The sequence below is a fragment of the Pantherophis guttatus genome, chromosome 2, assembly GCF_059756535.1.
Source record: "Pantherophis guttatus breed Tessera chromosome 2, ASM5975653v1, whole genome shotgun sequence".
NCBI lineage: Eukaryota > Metazoa > Chordata > Lepidosauria > Squamata > Colubridae > Pantherophis > Pantherophis guttatus.
Genome location: NC_142064.1, coordinates 277,420,991 through 277,443,970, shown reverse-complemented (window position 1 = coordinate 277,443,970; position 22,980 = coordinate 277,420,991). Strand labels below are relative to the sequence as shown.

General features: G+C 42.8%; 1 protein-coding gene across 1 annotated transcript in view; it reads right to left on the bottom strand.

The window, feature by feature from the left end:
- LOC132712346 (alpha-2-macroglobulin-like) overlaps positions 1 to 22,980 on the bottom strand; it is a 73,657-nt gene that overhangs the window by 17,729 nt on the left and 32,948 nt on the right. The window contains exons 18-26 of the mRNA XM_060693456.2: positions 20,598 to 20,814; positions 17,664 to 17,955; positions 15,471 to 15,597; positions 14,120 to 14,241; positions 13,365 to 13,416; positions 12,245 to 12,325; positions 11,183 to 11,365; positions 7,875 to 7,959; positions 1,343 to 1,499 (exon numbers count right to left, since the gene is read on the bottom strand). Of these exons, the coding sequence (XP_060549439.2) occupies positions 1,343 to 1,499; positions 7,875 to 7,959; positions 11,183 to 11,365; positions 12,245 to 12,325; positions 13,365 to 13,416; positions 14,120 to 14,241; positions 15,471 to 15,597; positions 17,664 to 17,955; positions 20,598 to 20,814 (1,316 nt within the window). The remainder of the gene's footprint in view (positions 1 to 1,342; positions 1,500 to 7,874; positions 7,960 to 11,182; positions 11,366 to 12,244; positions 12,326 to 13,364; positions 13,417 to 14,119; positions 14,242 to 15,470; positions 15,598 to 17,663; positions 17,956 to 20,597; positions 20,815 to 22,980) is intronic.

Below are 22,980 nucleotides of genomic sequence, written 5' to 3'. Positions count from 1 at the left end.
GAAGCACAAATGGGTCCTGTGGTCTGCAATTTTTCTGGAAATCCATTCATACTCCCACACTATTCAAAGGGTGTTCATCCCAAAGTGCATAGCTAAATGTCTGTGTCTTCAAAGAAAAAGGAAAAAGTCCACTTGCCTCCTAAAAAAGCACCCTTGGGCACCACTGAAGATATTCTGTCAGTTTTCCTGTAAAACGTTAAATCCTGATTGCTGAATATTCCTGAGTCTTTCTGTTTTGTCAATGCTGTCCTTGTTCATAAACAGAAAGACAGCGCATATTTTCTTCCAGATTAGAAATCCAGAGTAATTCCCAGTCATTCTCTATGTGGCCAAACCAACTCAATCTACCTGTATCATCAATTCACATTCCTTCTTGAGCTCATTCGTTTAATGATGGTCCAAAGTTACAACAGCCTTGGAGAAAACAGCTTTCAATGCATCCTCAAAAGTACGACTCTCACACCACCCTAAGAATCCCGTGAACATAATTTGGGCATTTGGCAACTAGCTTGCATTTCCGACAGTTGCAGAGTCTTGTGTGATCACAATATGCAACCTTCCTGGCCAGTTTTGGACCAAAAAAGTGAATTGGGAAAGCCAGATTCACTTAACAACCATGGTGATTTGTTTAACCAGTGCCGTAAAAATGGTCATAAAATCAGGTTGGTCATGTGATGACTTGCTTAGTGACTATATCATTTAAGATCCAAAATTCTGGTCCCAATTGTGGTTGTAAATCAAGGACTACCTGTAATCCCAATATAACCTACTCCAGTGGTGAAATTCAAATTTTTTTACTACCGGTTCTGTGGGCATGGCTTGGTGGGCGTGGCAAGGGAGGATACTGCAAAATCTCCATTGCCACCCCACTCCAGGGGAAGAATACTGCAAAATCTCCATTCCCATCCCACTCCGGGGGAAGGATATTGCAAAATCTCCATTCCCACCCCACCCTGGGACCAGCCAGAGGTCAGGGGTGAAATCCAGCAGGTTCTAACAGGTTCTGGAGAACTGGTAGCCAAAATTTTGAGTAGTTCAGAGAACCAGGAAATACCGCCTCTGGCTGACCCCAGAGTGGGGTGGGAATGGAGATTTTCCAGTATCCTTCCCCTGCCATGCCCACCAAGCCACGCCCACAAAACCAGCAGGGAAAAATTTTGGATTTCACCCCTGCCAGAGGTGGTATTTGCTGGTTCTCCGAACTACTCAAAATCTCCACTATCAGATCTCCGAAGTACTCATAATTTCCGCTACCGGTTCTCCAGAACCTGCTGGATTTCACCCCTGCCCTACTCTCATTTCCAAAGATACGTCTCTGTTTTCTTCGATCTGCCTCTTGTACCTTGAGTTCACTGTGATAAAGAAATCCAGTGCTCCGAAAACATCCATTATTTTCCTGCTGCTGTGTCAGGAAGTTCTGAGCGTCGTTGATGACCTTGTCTTCTACAAAGATTATGGATCTTGCCTGAGCAAAAGATTTCAGCACGAAAGCCGTCAGCCTATAAGAGAGTCCAGAGAATAGGAGAACCTCATTTTTCTTTTTCTAGTTCTCAGGCTCCTACAATCTTCGGCCGTTTTGGGATTGAAGAACCCATTGAAAGAAGGTATCAAGAAAGTTAGGAGGGCAGCTATAACTGGGCAGTCAAAGCCCCCTTTTTCACCAGCAATGTGGTGGTTGCACAGTTGCACAGTTATAGGTAATTATCTTCACTTTTTTTAAACCATTCCCAAGTATGCCCCTGCTTGGTATGCTTACCATGTTTCTCTTCAATCCTGCACATGTGCAGGACCCTTGGTAGGGAGGAATGGACCATTTCCCTGCTGTATGAATTGCATCCTCTCCTTTTTAAAAATGTCCCTCACGAAATTGGTGAAGTGTCTCTTGGGAACCACATGAATATGCCTGTGTGATGTTCTTGGCGGCAATATGGCACTGTCTTCCCATTGCCTTCTTCTGAGATGCTGTTTCAACTTCCAAGTTTAGCCTAAAGCCATGGGATTTCCTAGTAGCCTCCCATCCAAACACTAAACAGAACCAACCTTACTTAGTTTTTTAGGACAGGTGCATAGCCAAGGCCAGTTAGATGGTGGCCCCTGCTGCCTTTCTCTCTAATACAGTGTTTCTCAACCTTGGCAACTTTAGAATAGGTGGACTTCAATTTCCAGAATTTTAAACAGGTTAAGGAATAGGAGAAATAAAACTCTTCTGCCTTCAATTTTCCTAACCAACATATGTTCACTTGCTAATAAGATGGATGAAATACTCCTTTTAAACAGATACAATTCTGATTTTTACAATTCAGCAGCCCTATGGTTCTCTGAAACCTGGTTAAATGAATCAATTGAAGATAGCAGCCTGCGTATCCCAGGGTTTCAGATTCAACGATCAGACAGAATTGCAGAAACATATGGTAAAAAGAAGGGAGGAGGCTTATGCTTATATATCAACAACAGCTGGTCTCAGGATATAACTATAATATATAAATTTTGTGACGAAAACTTAGAGACATTAATTATCAACTGCAAATCATACTATTCACCTCGTGAATTTTCCTCATTTCTTCTAATTGCTGTTTATGTCCCACCACAAAGCTGTGTAAACAAGACATTACGAACTCTAGCTGACCAAATTATGGAGGCTGAAGCCAAATACTCTGATTCACTGGCCATTATTTTGGGAGATCTAAACAAGGCAAACTTAAGGAAAGAGCTACCAAAATACTTTCAGCATGTCAATTGTCCCACTAGAGGCAAGAATACTTTAGACCAGTGGTCCCCAACCCCCGGTCCGCGGACCGGTGCCGGGCCGTGGAGTACCTGGCACCGGGCCGCGCAGCGGCCGGGGGACATGAACGCTGCAGCGCAAAGGCTCCTGGGCCGTGCGCAATGGGCCGTGCGCAAAAGCTCCTGGGCCGTGCCCCCACCCCTGTGCGCGCTCAGCGGGCCGCGGCGATAAAAAGGTTGGTGACCACTGCTTTAGACCATTGCTACACAACACTAAAAAATGCTTATCGGTCTTTACCACAAGCAGCTGTGGGACACTCTGATCATTGCATGATTCACCTTGTACCTGCTTACAGGCAAAGACTTAAAAGCACAAAACCAACAATTAAATCAGTGAAGACCTGGACGGAGGAGGGAAAGTTAAAGCTTCAAGCTTGCCTTGACTGCACTGATTGGAATATTTTTGAAGATACCTCTGCAGATACTGCAGAACTCACAGATGCTGTAACATCATATGTCAGCTTCTGTGAAGACCTATGTGTACCAACCAGGAACACAAATATACTGTATTGCGAATATACAGTAACAACAAACCTTGGTTCACAGCTAAACTTAAGCAGCTACGTTGTTCCAAAGAGGAAGTTTACAGAAAAGGTGATAAAATGCTGTACAATCAGGCCAGAAATTTATTAACAAGGGAGATCAGAGCAGCAAAAAGAAGCTATTCTGAAAAGCTAAAGAATCAGTTCTCAACAAATGAACCAGCAAACATGTGGAAAACTCTTAAAAATATCACCAGCTATGGCAAGCCTCCTTCCCAGGCTGAAGGAAATCAACAACTGGCAGATGACCTGGATATGTTTTACTGCAGGTTTGAAAGGAAACTACAGCCACCTATCTCCACAACCCCCATCTCAGACACACCAACAACAGCCAAGCTTCCTACAACTGACCCAATCCCATTGGATTCACAACCCCTAGTGATCACAGAAAAGGAAGTGCAAGACCTATTTCACAGACAAAAGCCAGGAAAAGCTCCAGGCCCAGACAAGATAACTTCTTCTTGCTTAAAAGTCTGAGCTGACCAATTGGCCCCCATCTTCACCCGTATCTTCAATAAATCACTAGAGATGTCCTATGTTCCTTCTTGCTTCAAACACTCTACTGTCATCCCAGTGCCAAAGAAGCCCACCATCAAGGAACTGAACGACTCTGTTGCTCTAACATTTGTAGTCATGAAAACCTTTGAAAGGCTAGTGCTGTCCCACTTGAAAACCATCACAGATCCGCTGTTACACCCCTTGCAATTTGCATACCGACCAAATAGACGAACAGATGATGCTATTAATATGGCTCTGCACTATATCCTACAACATCTTGAATCTCCAAAGTCCTATGCAAGGGTCCTCTTTGTAGACTTTACTTCAGCATTCAATACCATCATTCCTGACACACTTCTAACTAAGCTAAACCAGCTACAGGTACTTGAACACACTTACAAATGGATCATAAGCTTCTTAACAATCTGGAACTGAACACACTCAAAACCGTAGAAATGGTAGTAGACTTTAGGAGAAATCCTTCCATACTTCCACCTCTCACAATACTAGACAACACAATATCAATAGTAGAGACCTTCAAATTTCTAGGTTCTACCATATCGCAAGATCTAAAATGGACAGCTAACATCAAAAATGTCATCAAAAAAGCACAACATCTCCACCCCGGACCACCCCAACGATGCCCTTGAAGTGATGTCCCGGTGTCTGGAGGCCGTGCGGATCTGGATGGGGAAGAACAGGCTCAGGCTCAACCCATCCAAGACCGAGTGGCTGTGGTTTCTGACGTCCTGATATAGTCAGTTGATGCTATCGCTGACTATTGGGGGCGAATCGCTGGTCCCCACGGAGAGGGCTCGCAACTTGGGCGTCCTCCTGGATTCACGGCTGTCTTTAGAAGAGCACTTGACGGCCGTGACCGGGAGGATTTTTCATCAGGTTCACCTGATTCGCCAGTTGCGTACCTTTCTGGATTGGGACTCCCTACACACAGTCACTCATGCCCTCGTCACCTCCCGCCTGAACTATTGTAACGCTGTCTACATGGGGCTCCCCTTGAGGAGCACCCGGAGGCTCCAACTGGCGAAGAATGCAGCCGCGCGGGTGGTTATGGGAGCAACGTGGCGCTCCCGTGTGACACCTCTCCTGCGCGAGCTGCACTGGTTCCCGGTGGTCTTCCGGGTGCACTTCAAGGTTTTGGTCACCACCTTTAGAGCACTCCATGGCTTAGGACCTGGTTATTTACGGAACCGCCTACTACCACAAACAGTCTCCTACCGGCCGGTACGCTCTCATAGAGAGGGGCTCCTCCAGGTGCCGTCAACCAAACAGTGTCGACCCCCAGGGGGAGGGCCTTCTCTGTGGGGGCACCCACTATCTGGAACGAGCTACCCCCGGAGATACGGAGGATCCCGGATCGGCACACTTTCCGCTGTGCTCTTAAGACCCTCCTATTCCAGCAAGCCGGCCTGGCCTAATTTTCTCCCCTTTCTTTTAAATTTTTAAATTGAAATTTTAATTTGTTTTAAATTATTGGGATTTTTAATTGTCTTGGGCTAAATTATTTAATTTGGTTTTAATTACGTTTCTAACTTTTGTATTTATGTATTTTATTTTGTGCCTGTTCACCGCCCTGAGTCCTTCGGGAGTAGGGCAGTATATAAATTTAATAAAACAAACAAACAATAAAACAAACAACAAAGAATGTTCTTTCTGTGCCAACTCAGAAAGCTTAAACAGTCCAAGGATCTGCTGATACAGTTCTACAGAGGAATTATTGAGTCTGTCATCTGCACCTCTATAACTGTCTGGTTTGGTTCTGCAACCCTACAAAACAGACACAGACTTCAGAGGATAATTAGAACTGCAGAAAAAACAATTGCTAGCAACCTGCCTTCCATTAAGGACCTGTATACTGCACGAGTCAAAAAGAGGGCTGTGAAAATATTTACAGACCCCTCACATCCTGGATATAAACTGTTTCAACTCCTGCCCTCAAGACGACGCTATAGAGCACTGCACACCAGAACAACTAGGCACAAGAACAGTTTTTTCCCGAATGCCATCACTCTGCTAAACAAATAATTCCCTCAACGCTGTCAAACTATTTACTAAGTCTGCACTACTATTAATCTTCTCATCGTTCCCACCACCCATCTCCTTCCACTTATGACTGTATGACTGTAATTTTGTTGCTTGTATCCTTACGATTTATATTGATATTGTTTCCTGATTGCTTATTTGTACCCTATGACTATCATTAAGTGTTGTACCTTATGATTCTTGATGAACGTATCTTTTATTTTTATGTATACTGAGAGCATATGCACCAAGACAAATTCCTTGTGTGTCCAATCATACTTGGCCAATAAAAAATTCTATTCTATTCTATTAAAGTTGCCCATGTTGAGAAACTCTGCTTTAAAAGGTGAGCTACAGTCTATTCACCATCATTCAGGTGCTCAAAGTCCATTGCTGCCTCTAGCCTTCTTTCACCATCGGTGAGTTGGTTCAGGAAAATGGAGCAATGGCTGGAAACTCATTTCTTGAAGTTGCCAAATAATACAAGGATTAGCATTCAGAGAACCGACAACAGTAAACAGGGCACCTCTGAATTGTAACTCTGCATATGTTTCACTAGGAGGAACTGTAATTTTACACCAGAAATCCAAAACACAAAAGCATCAACTGGAAATACAATGACGAATATCTAAAAAAATTAGACTGGGGATATTCCTGCTCTTAGCCCTTTGGTGATGTCCTTCCAGGTCCTTCTAGGTAGACCAGAATTGGAAAGCCAAATTATGAATATTAAAATAACTTTTAGTATTCATAATTTACAGTTTTAGTGCTACTGGTGTTACAGTAACAGAATCTTGCAAGTCTGAATGTTCCTGTCGCCTCCCTGCCTTAATCTACAAGAGAAGGAAGGGCAAGTCTGAGACATTTTTCTAAAATTACACTTCTGCTTTGGACTAAGATTTCCTTATCTGACTGTTGTCTTGATTGCAACTCTTCCTCCTGTCCCTCAAGGTTATTCTCATAGCCCATTATGGGTAGTCCTTGACTTACAACCATTCGATTAGTGAGCATTCCAAATTACAATGGCACTGAAAACAGTGACTTGTGACCATTGCAGCATTCCCATGGGTCACATGATCAAAATTCAACACTTGGCAATTGGCTCGTATTTATGACATTTGCGGTATCCCAGGGATCATGTGATCCCCTTTTGCGACCTTCTGACAAGCAAAGTCACTGAGGAAGCCAGATTCACTTAACAGCCATGTTTCTAATTTAACAACTGTGACAAGAAAGGTTGTAAAAGGGGGCAAAACTCACTTAACAACTGTAACAGAAGTTTTGGGCTCAATTATAGTTGTAGTTCGAGGACTACCTGTAGAGGTTTCTACTGTATAACATTCTCCACCAGTACATCTATGCTAAAAGATATTGTCATGATATGACCCATGGTACATAAACTAACATCTAATTTTTGATTAAAATTACAGAACTCAGAAAGATAGAATCATCACTCATAATTTATGGAATCACAGAATCATGGAATCATAGAATTAGATGATTGTTGGTCTGAGATTGACTTTGGAGTCGACCTATGCTGATCGGAGTGTTGATTACTGGTGGAGAGGTGCCACCAGGCTTTTGGGGTGGTTGATTCTCTTTTGTAGAATCTATAGATGTTGTTAATGTCTATGTGTCTATTGATGGCTCATTTGTCAGAGTGCCAGGCTTCTAGAAACTCCCTGGCATTTTTAGATTTGGCCAAGTAAACAGCCAACCAGAGAATCTCTAAGACCTCCCACCCACCCACCCAGACAGACAGGCAAGACACCAGAATATAAACAGACAGCAAACTGCACTCCTTACTAGCACTGATGATGTTACCTAGTTAGGGTAATGAAACGTCTGCAAGAAAACAACCAAGCTCAGAGACCACCAAGGACCCCTTATTTCAACCTGGAGCTACAAATGTTCTCCTTTATGGCTCCTGAATTGTTTGAATGTTGATTTGGTTAGTCCATCATTGTAGAAAGTTTGAAAAATGCAACCTTAGGAACAAGGAAATCTTACCAAGTGTTCCCTGCCTTTGCCGGATAATGTATATAAGCGCTGTAAGAACCATCATGATGCTTGTAGTTCATTTGCCTTTGATAGCCTGAAGTGGAAAAGGAAATTTAGAGGTGAGCTGAGCAGCATGTGCATTTCCAAACCTAACTGAAATATTTCCTTCAAGTTTGTGATGCAAGATACAGAAGGATCCTGACAAAATGAAATTCAGTGGTAAAAAAAGTACATTTAGGCAAGAAAAACGAAATGCACAGGTGCAGTATGTGTGGTACCTCGCTCAATAATGATAACTGTGAGAGGATTCTTGGAACTCTAGTGAACAATCATGTAGATATGAGCCAGCTGTCAGCATTCTGATGCTGCCATAAAAAGACGAGGCTTGACTTTTCACCTACTTATTTCTTTGTAGATAATATCCCCTAGGAGATGAGATGGTGGGGGGGAACATTCCTATGGGGTGAAGTCAGAAGCTGAGGAGACTGACTTGGAAGATGGCCAATGAGAAGATGAGAATTGGGGAATGGAAAGGGAAGGGTTTTAGGGTCAGAGGGTTAGGTGGCAACACATTGATCTGGACTGTAATAGACTTATTCTCCAAACAGGCACACTTTATACCCTGCAGCGGGCTACCCTCAGCCCACCAATTATCCAAACTGTTCCTGAAACACATCTACTGCCTGCATGGAGTACCCAGAAGAATCATCTCCGACCGAGGGGTCCAGTTCACAGCAAAATTTTGGAGGGAGTTCCTACGATCCATAGGTTCATCCCAAGGCCTCAGCTCAGCGTTTCACCCGAGCACCAATGGGGGGGCGGAGAGACTGAATGCCATGATAGAGCAGTATTTAAGATGCTACATCAACTACCAACAGTCCAATTGGGCAGACCTCCTATCGTTTGCGGAGGTCGCGTATAATAACGCTGTCCACAGTAGCACGGGATTAACCCCGTTTAAAATAGTGAGTGGTATAGATTTCGTCCCCATGCCAGAGCACTCAAGGGAGCCCCCTTCCTCAGTCAGCTTGACTGATTGGATGGATATGTTGAGGGAAACCTGGGAGAACGTTAAGAGGGCATTGGCCAAGGCGGCACAATCCTATAAGAAACAAGCAGACAAGCACCGAACTCCCCAAAGACCATTCAGAGTGGGGGAGAAGGTTTATCTCTCCACCAAGTATTTGAGACTTAGACTCCCAAGCAAGAAATTGGGCCCGAAATTTATAGGACCTTTCCCTATAGAAAAAATAATCAACCCGGTTACAGTACAACTGTGGTTGCCCCAGCTACTAGGAAGATACACCCCGTTTTCCACAGCAACCTCCTGAAGCCTGTGGTGGGGTCAACTTTAAGGCCGGTGCCACGTGACACCCCACCTCCCGAGCCCTGGTTGTTGGGGGCCATACTCACTACGAGGTACAGCGAATTCTCGATTCGAGGTGGCATGGGGGCGCCTCCAATACTTAATTAAGTGGAAGGGTTACCCCTTGTCAGAGGCTTCCTGGGTGAAGAGCACAAATATCCAAGCTGATCGCCTTATAGCCAAATTCCATGCAGATCACCCGGGCAAGGCGGGAGGGGGTGGGACACACCCTCGGACGGGGTAACGGTACTTAATTTGTTTTGTTTTTCCCCTGAAACAGGCCTCCCTGGAAAAATGAAGGGAGGGGGGCCGGATGTCAGCATTCTGATGCTGCCATAAAAAGACGAGGCTTGACTTTTCACCTACTTATTTCTTTGTAGATAATATCCCCTAGGAAATTAGATAGTGGGGGGGAACATTCCTATGGGGTGAAGTCAGAAGCTGAGGAGACTGACTTGGAAGATGGCCAATGAGAAGATGAGAATTGGGGAACGGAAAGGGAAGGGTTTGGGGGTCAGAGGGTTAGTATCGGCTACGACTAAGTCGGGGCCAGATCTGTCGTACTCAATAAATGGAATACTTCAGCAAAGATTAATTGTTTGGGAGTGCAATTTATTTGAGATGACATCGAAACCTGACACCAGCAGTGTGCTGCAGCTGCCAAAAAAGCCAACACAGTTCTGGGCTGCATAAACAGAGGGATAGACTCAAGATCACGTGAAGTGTTAATATCACTTTATAATGCCTTGGTAAGGCCACACTTGGAATACTGCATCCAGTTTTGGTCGCCACGATGTACAAAAGATTTTGAGACTCTAGAAAGAGTGCACAGAAGAGCAACGAAGACTAGAAAGAGTACACAGAAGAGCAACAAAGGTATCTTTGTTGCTCTTTTGTGGACTCTTTCTAGAGTCTCAAAATCTTTTTTATATTGTGGTGACCAAAACTGGATGCAGTATTCCAAGTGTGGCCTTACCAAGGCATCATAGAATGGTATTAACACTTCATGTGAACTTGACTAACTGGAGGGGACTGGAGACTAAAACATAAAGAATGATTGCTGAAACGTGGAAAAAGAGGACTAGGGGTGACATGATAGCAGTATTTCGATATCTCAGGGGTTGCCCCAAAGAAGAGGGAGTCAAGCTATTCTCCAAAGCACCAGAAGGCAGGACAAGAAGCAATGGGTGGAAACTAATCAAGGAAAGAAGCAACATAGAACTAAGGAGAAATTTCCTGACAGTTAGAACAATCAGTGGAACAACTTGCCTCCAGAAGTTGTGAATTCTCCAACACTGGAAGTTTTTTAGAAGAGATTGGATAACCATTAGTCTGAAATGGTATAGGGTTTCCTACCTAAGCAGGGGGTTGGACTAGAAGACCTCCAAGGTCCCTTCCAACTGTGTTTTCTATTCTATTCTATTCTATTCTATTCTATTCTATTCTATTCTATTCTATTCTATTCTATTGCAGGTTAACTGGATTGTCCAGAACAGCAAGCCATTGAGCAATATTTTATTTATGTATTTATTAGATTGTAATCCCTCATTTACTACTTTTTTATAAGAAATTCAAAAGGGAGAATATGTATGATATTCCTTTTTGTTTTATCTTCCCCACAACACTTTGATTTTCCCCAGTCAGATGAGGTGAGTTGAGCCAAGAGAGAGTGACTAACCCAAAATCACTCAGTCATACTTTCATGCTTAGGTAGGAGTAGAACTCACAGTCTCCTGGTTTCTAGGTCAGCGTACACCAAACTGGTTCTCTATATTACTAATGTCTCTTGTTCCCAACATCTGGAAAGGTTCCAAGTGTCTCAGTCAGTCTAATCTGTTCAATTTACAACCTCCTCTATCAATACCAGTGACTGATCTGTCGAGTGAGCCTTTGAAACTTCCCAACTGCAGTAGAGAAAAAGAGAGGGAAATTCCTGTGGGATGCTTCTCACCAGCCTCTAAGTATCCGACGGCCCTGGATTTGATCTCCTCTGGCAGTTGTCCAGTCTTATTGAGATAGTTCAGGATGTAGATATTGGGGGCAAAGAAGGCCATGTTCTGCTCCCCCTCCCCCCAGCTGTAGGGGAACTTGAGAAGCTGATGGAGGTTCTTTATCGCTCCTCCTAAAATGTCTCCTGAGAAAGGGAAAGAAGAGGACATATGATAGAGAGGATCTTGCCAACTTTGATTTCCCCCCCTCAAAAGATGCCACTGTTTGAATATCCAGAGAAATCTACCCAATTTTCTCCCAGCCTTAGTGTTAAGTTGGGGTCGAATCGAAGAGGCAGGACTCAATATTGTGACTACAGCTCTTTATTCAGTAGACCGGTACAGCAAAATGTGCCTGGCTGTCCAACAGCTCCCTCTTTTAAAGGGAGCTGTCAGGTAGTCCAGTCACTGAGGTTTCTCTGTTTTCCCACCTTTCGTGTGAACCAATGATTTTAAACTGACATTGCTTCCCGCGTGGAAGGTGAACCTGAGTGAAACCTTTATCCAAGGCACCCAACCCAGACTTAATGGAAAACCGTGAACCATGGACTATACAGATAATCCTCATCTTATGACCACAACTGAACCCAAAATTTCCATTGCTACGTGAGATGGTTTCTTGCCACAGTTGTTAAGTTCATCACAGCACTTGTTAAATTAGTAAGCAAGTTGTTAAGTGAATCTGGCTTTCCCCATCGACTTTGCTTGTCAGAAGGTTGCAAAAGGTGATCACATGACCCCGGAACACTGCAACCGTCATAAATATGAGTCAGTTGCCAAGCATTTGAATTTTGATCATGTGACCACAGGGATGCTGTAACGGTAGAACAGTAAGTGTGAAAAGGGGTGATAATTCACATTTTCCAGTGCCGTTGTAACTTCAAATGTCACTAAACAAACTGTGGTAAGTTAAGGAGTACTTGTACATGGAATTGGAGCAGCTTCCAGACTGACCCAGGACCTTATGTGGGAGTGCCCAAGGACAGAATTAATTTCCAAAATCAATAACACGGTATCTCACTTACCCAGCACACAAAAGGAGGCCCTGGCTGAGCCTTCTACAACATTCTCCGGTAACGTCAGAGGAAAAGATTTGGACTCGGGTTCTATAAAAGAGAAAGGGAGCTTCAATCATGGTGCACCTGTCACTGCTGTTCTAACTGGGCTCTTGGTGCATGTTCTGCTTAGAAGGCTGAGCCGCAGTAGTGATTTCAGCAGGAATCAAATTGTTCAAGGGACCACGTCCAATGTTTACATACTTTCCTCCCCACTCCTTCCTCTCATCTAGGCTTTCATGAGTGCCTGAGTTGGGGAGGTGGTGATCTTCATTTGAAGAAGGTTCATTAAAAAACAGCATTTACAATAAGTTAAAATCTGTGTCTACAGGGGCAACCTGTCGATCCTGACATATGTGCAGCCATATTCTATTGTAGCCATTTCCTATACTTTTCTAAGCTTTCTATAGAACAGGGATGGCTAACCTTTTCCAGAGTAAGTGCCCAAAGCGAGTGAGCGTGCACGTCCGAACTCCCAAAATGCAATGTGTGCGAGGCGCCGCGCATGCCCCACTCCCAGCGCATGTGCGTGTGCCCCCTCTACAGGCTTCACGCTCCCTGCGCATGCATGGCAGACCAGCTGGCTGGCAGGAGGCACATGTGCATGCGCAGTGAAGCTGAACTGGGGCAACAGCTCGTGTGCCATCAGAGAGGGCGCTGCGTGCCACCTCTGGCACGCATGCCATAAATTCGCCATCACAGCTATAGATATTCTGCAAAGGGATTTAACGGTGCTTCAGGCTCGCCACATTTCAGTAGTAGGAAGGGGGGTTGTCGAGGTAAGGATGGTTGTTATGGCTAGGTGACATTCTTTCCCAGGGAAACTAATAATGTACCTGCAGAGGGCTGAAGGTGGAGTTGGAATCACTAGACAGATCGACTGTGAGCAGATTGCAGAATGTGACTATGGGGGGAAGTTTCAGACATTTGCTTTCTACTGGGTATTATTCCGGGGTTTGGTCAGAGCCGGAATTACACCAAGACCTTGCCAATTTAATAGGTTCCTAATAAAGAGACTTTGAAGAGAAAGATGGATGCCTTGCATTTTTTAGATTGAGAATGTATTACTTGGAATCTTGACACAACGTACCTGGTGCACAGAAAAGAGAGTTGAACACCACTTCTTTCTCGATCCCTTCAGGCTTCACCAGAACAGAAAGGGAAGGAAAAAGGGAGAGGTAAACAGGAGTGTTAGAATCATTTAGAAAAATCGTTATGGACATAACATCTGAGTAACATCTACTGCTCAAGTAGACGAGCACCAAGAGAAAATGCAGTTGAAACAAGTAACAAGAGGTGTGAACCATCAAGAGGAGCACTTAGAATTCGTATCACTGGATAGGTCAGCACAGAATTGCTTTGTGTTGTTTCCTAAGAAGGTAATTTCTGAGGGTGAAGGTTCATTCTCCGAGCTTGTGGGTTGGTTTCTGAACTTTTTGTTACCAGGCTTGGTAATGTCTTCAGCAGAGTCTAGGGGATGTCAGTGTCATAAAAACCCTTTTTATGTTAAGTCTTGACTAATCCCTTTTTCTGTCATTTGCTGGCTTTCTAAAAAGATCCGCTTTTTGTTATAGTAATTTCTGTCGCTTTGGTTGCTTTTCTTATAGTAGCCAGGTTTTCTATTGCAAAATTTGTAATCCAAAGGAGAAGAAAGCGAAAAAGGGGGAGGGGATAAATGGCTGACTGACAAGATCCCTTCCGATCTTGTTAGACTTCTCCCTAGGAGCAGCATTTGGTATTTTCCTCAGCATTATCTCTGACATGTAGTACAGATATCCACCATCGCTTTACCCAGACATCTGTGTCCCCTCATTACCCAGCCTGGGTTTAAAGCATCCCACATACCTCAACTAATAATGACTTGATCACGACGTCTTTGTTTTTAGTGGTGGGCACCTCCACTACTTGATTCCCGCAGAGCTGATTTGAGGGCACAGCCTCTGCGCTTGCTGTGAGGTTTATCTCCCCTGGAACAAAAATGGTTCGCCTCATTATAATATGCTACCTTTATGTAGTAATGGTATGTGAGTGGTGTGGTAGTCTAGAGGTGGAGCTCTTGCCTCACTATCAGGAGGCTGTGAGTTTGATCCTAGATAGAGGCAGATATTTCTCTCTTTGGGCACAATGAGAATATATCTGCTGAAAAAAAAATCCACATTGGCGACAGGAATGGCATCCGTCCATTAAACACTCAGCACCATTAAGTTGCCCTGACTCCACCCTGCAAGGGATTATGGGGTCATTAAAAGATTAAGATCAAGGTTGATTCAGCCTTCCATCTTTCCAAGGTGGGTAAAATGAGGACCCAAAATTGTTGGGGGCAATATGCTGACTCTGTAGACCGCTTAGAGATACACTGCTTACATAAAGCACTGTAAAGCAGTATATAAATCTAAGTGCTATTGCTATGATGATGATGATGTAGTAATGGTATGTAGAAAGGACCAAGAAAAGATTGGGCAAAGAGAACCTGCCAAGGGAATGGTCGGATAAGGAACAAGAGAGCCTGCAGCTGGATAGTTGAGAGATGCAAGAGGATCAGAAGAGACCCACCCTAGTTTCTCAGGCTGTAAAGGAGACAGTGGGAGAATTGAACTTACAGACTTGTAAGACTGATGTCAGCCTTACTAGACATCAGTCTTACAATAGATCAGACAGGAAACACAATCTGATTCGCTAATTCCACAGGTGAAATCCATTTACCTTCGCTACCGATTCAGGAATGGGAGCATACAGGAACACCTCTTCTGCACATGCGCAAACGGTAAAAAAAGGGACGTAATGATGTCCTGATGGGTGGGTGGAGCCTCCCACCGCCATCGCTACCGGTTCAGCGAACCGGATAGAACAGGGGGGATTTCACCACTGGCTAATTCTATTTGACTGTAAATCTACATTTGTAGAATCTTACAAGTTTGAAAGTACAGATCTCCCACTGTCTCCTTTACAGCCCAGGAAACTAGAGAGGGTCTCTTCTGAGCCTCTTGCCCTGCCTTCTGTACACCTGTGGGTGATGCAGTCTCCTAGCTGACCGTTCCTGTGTCTCTTTGCCCAGTCTCCCAAGGTTTTTCTCACATACATTACAATCCTTAGGAGGAAATGATATAATTAAAACTCTGCTCCTTGATTTACTTTACACATGGAGGGAAAAGATCATCTTCTAAGTAATGGCTCCACTATTAGAGTTACCACTTACCTAGAATTTTAGGGGTCATCATCCATGACACTGTTTTTCTTCCATTTGCACAGATACAATAGGAATCCTCCTCCTTCTCCATAGAAGATGCCTCAAAGTCAGCAGAAGGAGTCAGAGATATTCTGACCTGTCCATTTGGAAAAAATAATAATTCAGTGGGAAAGCTATACATCCCCACCGCAGTGCCGAGAAAAGCTCATAATCATCATTTCCCATGAGGCCCCTGTGAGCCTTTCAAAAGGCCCTGAAATCATTGTGTCTTCAGCAACATTGGGGATCCCATGGGGAGCCTGCACAATGGTCATACTATGAGTAGGTGAATGTTCTTCTCCCTCAATTTTGCTTTTATTTACTTGTTAAGGTTTTATTTGTTTGTTTATTGGATTTTTATGCCACCATCTCCCCTACACACATACATACACACACACATATACATATATGAATAAATGAAAAGGATAATGTACAGCATGTTCAAAACTCTTTTATTCTCCTAGAAGCTAGGCAATATGCTTTGAAAGGTTTTATAGATATAGGACTTTACCTATATCTATATTTTTGTCAGGCTAAGCTCAAGATCAATTCAGCCAGAGTTCAGGTCTTTATCTGCTTATACACGTTACACAGAAACTTGCCAGACTAAACCTTACCATTCCCAGTCTGAGAGGTATATCCTAGGAAATTCTAGGGAGTGGCTATCCAAAATCTCTGTCTCCTATCCAGCTCCAAGCTGTTGTGCCTCATCTCCCCCACTTTCTAGAATGTGCTCCTCCTTCCTGGGAAACTGCTACTTCACTATAACCCACCTCCCCAACTCTCCCTCCATATGTACCATCTCGCATAGTCTTTTGGAATAAATTAACCTTTGGAACTGGTTGAATTAAAAATTAATCATACTTCCATATTGTAGGCATGAATGTATGAGGAAGGAAACAGCCAGGCTAGTCCAAGTATTTTGTTGCAAAAGATAAAGAATGTCCCAAGTCTTGACATCATAGTACATACATACAGAGAGCACAGTTATTCTAGTACTTGAGGTAGGAATCCAACAAGCTTCTCTTTGCTATTCTTGGTAAAATGGGCAATTAAAGAACTCAAAAGGGGGGATCAACCCCATTCTGGCTAATGGTAAAGCCAACCACAATCTTCTGGGTACAACTTACACTCCCTCTGCAAGTTCTAGTTTATTTCCCCCTATACACACATTACTTTCATGGCTGTATTATTCCGTAGTGGAGCATCTGCTAGAGTAGTGTTTTCAGACTCAGCAACTTTAAATTGAGTGGACTTCAGTTTGCTGGCTGGGGAATTCTGGAACTTGAAGTCCAGACATCTTAAAATTATCAAGCTTGAAATAATGTACTAAAGGGAAAAAAAGTATTAAAAACCAGTTCTCTGGCAAAAATGGGAGCGAGAGAAATACACAGTGTCTTAAAGAAATATGAAAGCTTGAGATGTGTATAATCCAGTGGGTAGTGGGGGTTTTTTTGTTTGCAAATTGGGGTAGGATAATTTCAGGTGGTTTTGAGACCTTGAATGCAAACAATGGACATACCCCAGCATATAACTTTTATATACTATTGTTGCTCTCTAGCAACATCTAGTGGCCGGAGAGACAATTACCAATTATATTGTATGAAGCTGATCCAACTTCTTTATCCATCAGCCCGCACTCTCAAAACAAGTGCACGCTGGGAAGCCAGACTCCATTTTCTTTAGCATTTGGAGAAGGCAGAAACACAAAGAAGAATCCATCTTAATCTGTGGCACATGGTCATCCAAGGACAAACCCACATCTCACACACAGAGCATTGTTGATGAGATTTTAATTCCTTGTATTTATTGTTATGTTCAGCAGTAACTCAATACTGCCTATCTTGTATTTGGTTCTCATTGTATGTATTCCTATTTTCCCGTGTTTCACTATATCCTGTTCTTTCAATAAAGCATTTAGACCTACGCCCACGGTCTGTTTTGTTGGAGGATAGGTGGGTTTAGCTGCATATCTAGCTGCACACAGACTAACATGTAGTAAGGACAGAACAGTGGGGTTGGCCTAGAAGACCTCCAAGGTCTCTTCCAACTCTTATTCTGTTATTCTGAGTTGGAGCAAATAGACTTGGGCAGAGAAAGAGGACCAAGCAATTTCAAGAATACAAAGGGAAGGTCCCACAGCAGCCATTAAAAGTTCCTTACCCGGATGCAGTAAGTCAGGTAGGAGAAGACGGTAGCCTTGAGTGGGAAGGCTTCTCCTCGCACTACGGAGTAAGGCAAGGTGAGTTTAATGAAGAATGGCTGGAAGGCCTTCAGAAAAGCGGGCTGGGCCAGGCCAAAGCCTGTGTCTGCTGAAAGGCAGAAAGCTCCAGCTTTCCATTTGGTGATAGTGTCCGGGATGGTCACAGGAAGAGCAATCTCTTTGGGTTCTTCAGATACATCACTCTTTCTATTAGACTGATGGACTTGAGAATGGCTGTTTCCTTGAGAACCACTGAGGGACACAAGAGAATAGAAAGTGAGGGAAGCATTTCATTTTTACTGTTACTCCCAGCAAAGTCCTCTTCATTTTGCTGTCCTCCCCAACATAATCATTTTTGTTTTTGGGCTGTTAAACACAGCCTAGTCATTTTTGTTTTTTGGCTGTTAAACACAGCATAATCATAGTTAGTTTTACTATTAATCCCAGCATAATCCTCTTCTTTGTTGTTTCCATCCATCTATACATTTCTTATTTCAGTTAATCATATTTATCATTATCCTTTTTTATGACAATTTGACATTGAGACATGGTTCTTGCTTAAAACATACCTTTGTATTTATTTATAATCTCTTTTAACATGCTTAATTTCTCTTATATTCTAATTTCCATCAGTATTTCAATTTTATATATCTATATCATATTCTTCTCATATTCTTATTCATCCATCATTATCTTATAAAAACCTCCTTTTTATTATTACTATCCACCTATACATTATTTCATTTTTAATCACATTGTTTTAATCTTTTTTTCTTTTTCCAGCCGTGTATACCTCATTTCATCACTTTCTCGCCTGCTAGCATATATTTCCTTCCATTTTCAAAGTCTTCAAATTTTGTCCACCATATGTCATATTAAATCTTTTTTTTTTGTTGTTTTTATTCCGGATAAAATGCATCAAGTTCCCTTCTCTTGAGCCTGTGCTAGATCCTTCTTTTATTCCTGCACCAGTTTTTTAAATTATTATTATTCCAATTATAGGAGTTCCATTGTAATTTCCTTTTGTTTTCATCAAAGTCAAACTGCCTGCAGTCAAGAAAAAAAACCCTCCTCCACAAAATCCTATGGCTGTTATCTGTAAAGTTCAAAATTTTCCATAACAAAGACGAGTTACAATGTTCCTTTTTGAACCAGAAGGTGTCCCTCTACAATCCACATTTTCCATTAGTCATACAAGTATCCATTTTGTTTCAATTATATAATAGTCCAATTTAATTACTGTTCTTCCTTTGATTTTAAAAATATCAAGTCTTCTTTTTTTAAGATCCAGTTCAGATTTTAAAATATCCAGTCTTTTCACCATGTCTCAATATTTAATTCCATTAGTTCTGTTCAAAAGTTAGTTGTTTGTCGGGTCTTTGTCTCTTTAAAGTTACATTTTAAACTTTCCATAGCCCCTTTGTTGTTCAGCCGCTGTTTTAAGGCTAGAGGTCTTATAGTTAATAATATTGCTCTAAGCGTTGTTACAAGCCTGGGTTGGTTGTCACTCAGCCGGCTTCAAAGAGCTCCGTTTCAATCCACTTTCCTCCTGCACATCTCTTAATCCGGTTGTCCCAGCTTCGTGGCAGTCGCCATGGCTACCGCCCCCCGCCGCCAACTCACAGAGGGTTCCCTCTGACCTCCGAGGAACTTACCTGTTCCTCTTGGTCATCCGAGGTGCCCCTCTTTCTTCCCCGTCCCTGCAGGACGGTTCCGGTCCGAAGACCGATTGGCGGCGCTCATCGGAGCCCGCTATTTCCCCGACTATCTCGCCGCAACGCCAAACCGGAAGATAATGATGTTAGGTTTAACAATAAAAATAAAATGACTATGCTGGGATTAACAGCCAAAAAATAAAAATTATTATGCTGGGTAGGACAGCCAAAATAAGGAGGAGTATGTTGAGATTAACAGTAAAAATGAAATGAATAAATTGGGTTTAACAACTGAAATAAAGATGATAATGCTGTGTTCAACAGTAAAATAAAATGATTATGTTGGAATTAACAGCCAAAAAATAAAAATGATTATGTTGGGAACAGTAAAAATGAAATGAGGATTAATTGATAATAGATTAAAGTAATGAAGATGATTATATTGGGAGCAATAGTTAAATATTTTTTTAAATGTTTACAATAACTGTAATGATTTATATTGTTAAAATATATCCATCTAAGCAAAAAGAAAGAAAAAAATGGAATGATATTTGGTTAGGATTTAAGATTTAAGTAACGGGTTTTTGGGATAATGGCATAGTTAAATTGATAGAATTTAGGGAAATAACTGAGTAAAATATTAAGTTGTGTTAATTGAAAATTAAGATTTGTTATTGATTTGTACTAATTTGTGACCAGATCAATGCTTTGTTTTGGAAAAGATGTGTTTTATGTTTATGATTTTAAAAAATTTAAAAAAACTTCTTTAAAAAAGAAAAGAGCGAGGGAAGCAATCCACTACAGGTAGTCTCGACTTACAACTGTTTGTTTACTGACTATTCCACGTAACAACAGCATTGAAAAAAGTGGCTTATGACCCTTTTTCACACTTACGACCATTGCCACCTCCTCGTGGTCACATGATCATTTGGGGAATCTCTTAGGCCCGTGATGCCGTGATGGCGAACCTATGGCACGCAAGCCAGAGGTGGCACGCAGAGTCCTCTCTGCGGGCACACGAGCTGTCGCCACAGCTCAGCTCTGCCGCGCATGCACATGCCCTTCCCAGCGGCCATCTGGTCTTCGGGTCTCTGCCGTGGATGCACGGAGGGCAGGGTGCATGTGCGAGGGACGTGTACGGGATGCACGCGCATTGCATTTTGGAGATGCGCACCTGCATGCACACTTTGGTGCCAAAATGGTTAGCTATCACTGTTTTAAGCTGTGCCATCCACTTACTTTATAATAACCAGGTCCCATATCCACGTTTCAGGAAAGAAGAACCGAGGTGTCCTTTCAGGGGCAGCCTCAACCTGAGGAGTGGGAGGCCCACGAAGACTACCACCATCAAAAGCAACTTCAGGGGCTGCCATGAAGTCAACTCTCTGGGGAGGGAAATGCCCACGAAGAACAGGCTCTCTAGGTGGTGATAAAACATCAGCCTTCATTTCCATCACTGTAACACAGAGAGAAAGCCATTTGATGAGTTGCACTCGAAGGATAATAGTCCCTCCCCTCCCAGGTCCAGTTTTGTCTTTGTCCACATAAATTCATAGCGGATGACTGGAGGCTTCCAGACAGTTGGACAACAGGAGAACAATGTCCTAATTTCACCACTGGAAGCCTCAACCTTTCCACTTTAGCACTAGCAATAGCACTTAGACTTATATACCACTTCATATTGCTTTTACAGCCCTCTATCAGAGGTTTACCGAGTTAGCATATTGCCCCCAATAATCTGGGTCCTCATTTTACCCACCTAGGAAGAATGGAAGACTGAGTCAACCTTGAGCCGGTGAGATTTGAACTGCTGAACTGCAGCTAACAGTTAGCTGAAGTAGCCTGCAGTATTGCACCCTAACCACTGCGCCACCTCAGCTCAAGGAGGTTGCTTCATGGAACTCTGTATCAGAGTTCAAACGTCGCCTGTTAGATTCCCCCGTAAACTCCATCCTCTTTGTGATGGTTAACCATCAACCCCTCAATTAAAATAGTGTTTGATGTCTAACTATATTCACTCATGTTACAGTATATGGCTATGGTATTATTACTATCCTTTTCATCTTTTTTACTGCCCGCTCTTATTGGCATTGTATTGAGATTATTATGTAAATGAAGACTCAATCATCCAGGCCAGAAGTATGTAAAAAGGTTAAATCATGGCAACTGGACCAAAGTCCTACTCAATTACTCTTTGACTCTATGCCTAACCCAAAAGTTTCCTTGTGACAGAAGGAGTTAAACTTGGATGAGTAATGAAACATCTCAGTTTAGTAAACTTTGGTCCAGTTGCATGATTTCACCTTTTTACCTATTATGATTATTATTACTCTGTTGTTTTGCATGTACATTGAGAGCTGTTATATCGGAGTCAAATTCCTTGTGTGTCTAATCATACTTGGTCAAATGAAGTATTCTGTTCTGTTCTACTCCATTCCATTCTAATTCCATTCCATTCTAATTAATATCAACCTCTCAATTCCTCCCCTCACTTAACCTCAGCATCTAATGTGATGCGATTGGGGGTGTGGGGGGAGGAACTCAGTTTCTGACAAGATGGTGGCTCCAATTGGGTGATCAAAGTCACACCTCTTGATATTGACAGACATAAAAATTGGACAGACTTCACACATGCAGGTCTGGCTGTCATCTTGACATTTTTTTAAAAACCCTTTTCCTCAAATATCTTTTTACTGGGGGGGGGGGGTCTTAACGCTAGCCCTGTGAATTATGTTTTGCTTAGCGGTGGGCTTTTTTAGCTTATTGATGCTTCAATGGGAGGAGAATCTATTGCTTTATATTTATTCATGGTTTTGGTTTCTGCCGCTGCCCTCTGATACACGGCTCTGTACAAGTCAGGATTTGGGTCCTCAACAAGTCAGGAATAGCAATAGCACTTAGATTTATATACCGCTTCACAATGCTTTGCAGCCATCTCTAAGCGGTTTACAAAGTCAGCCTCTTGCCCTCAACAATCTGGGTCCTCATTTTTCCCGACCTCAGAAGGATGGAAGGCTGAGTCAAACTTGAGCTGGTCAGAATCGAATTGTTGGCAGTCAGCAGAATTAGCCTGCAATACTGCATTTTAACCACTCCACCATCACAGCTCTTCTCAGTTGCTTAAGAGAGTTCAGGACAAGGATTTGGGAGCATCAAGAGAAAGTAAGTGGCATTGCCCACGTGATGACATTATTTGTAACAATGACACGGTGCGGATCATGTGGATTCTAGGATACAGAAAAACGAAACAACAGAGCTGGACGGGACCTTGGAGCTCAAGCAGATCATACTATACCATTTCAGACAAGTGGTTGGCCAGTCTCTTCTTAAAAATCTCCAGTGATGGAGAACCCACAACTTCTGAAGGCAAGCAGTTCCACTGGTTAATTGTGCTAACTGTTGGGAAAGAGCTCCTCATTTCTAGGTTGGTCCTCTCCTTGATTAGTTTTCAACCATTGATTCTTGTCCTGCCCTCAGATGCTTTAGAGAATAGGTTGACACCTCTCCCCCCTTCTCTATGGCAGCCCCTCAAATATTGGAAGACCCTATCATGTCAACCCTAGTCTTTCTTTTCATTAGACTAGACATGGCCAATTCCTGCAACAAAGGAACACTCCCTCTC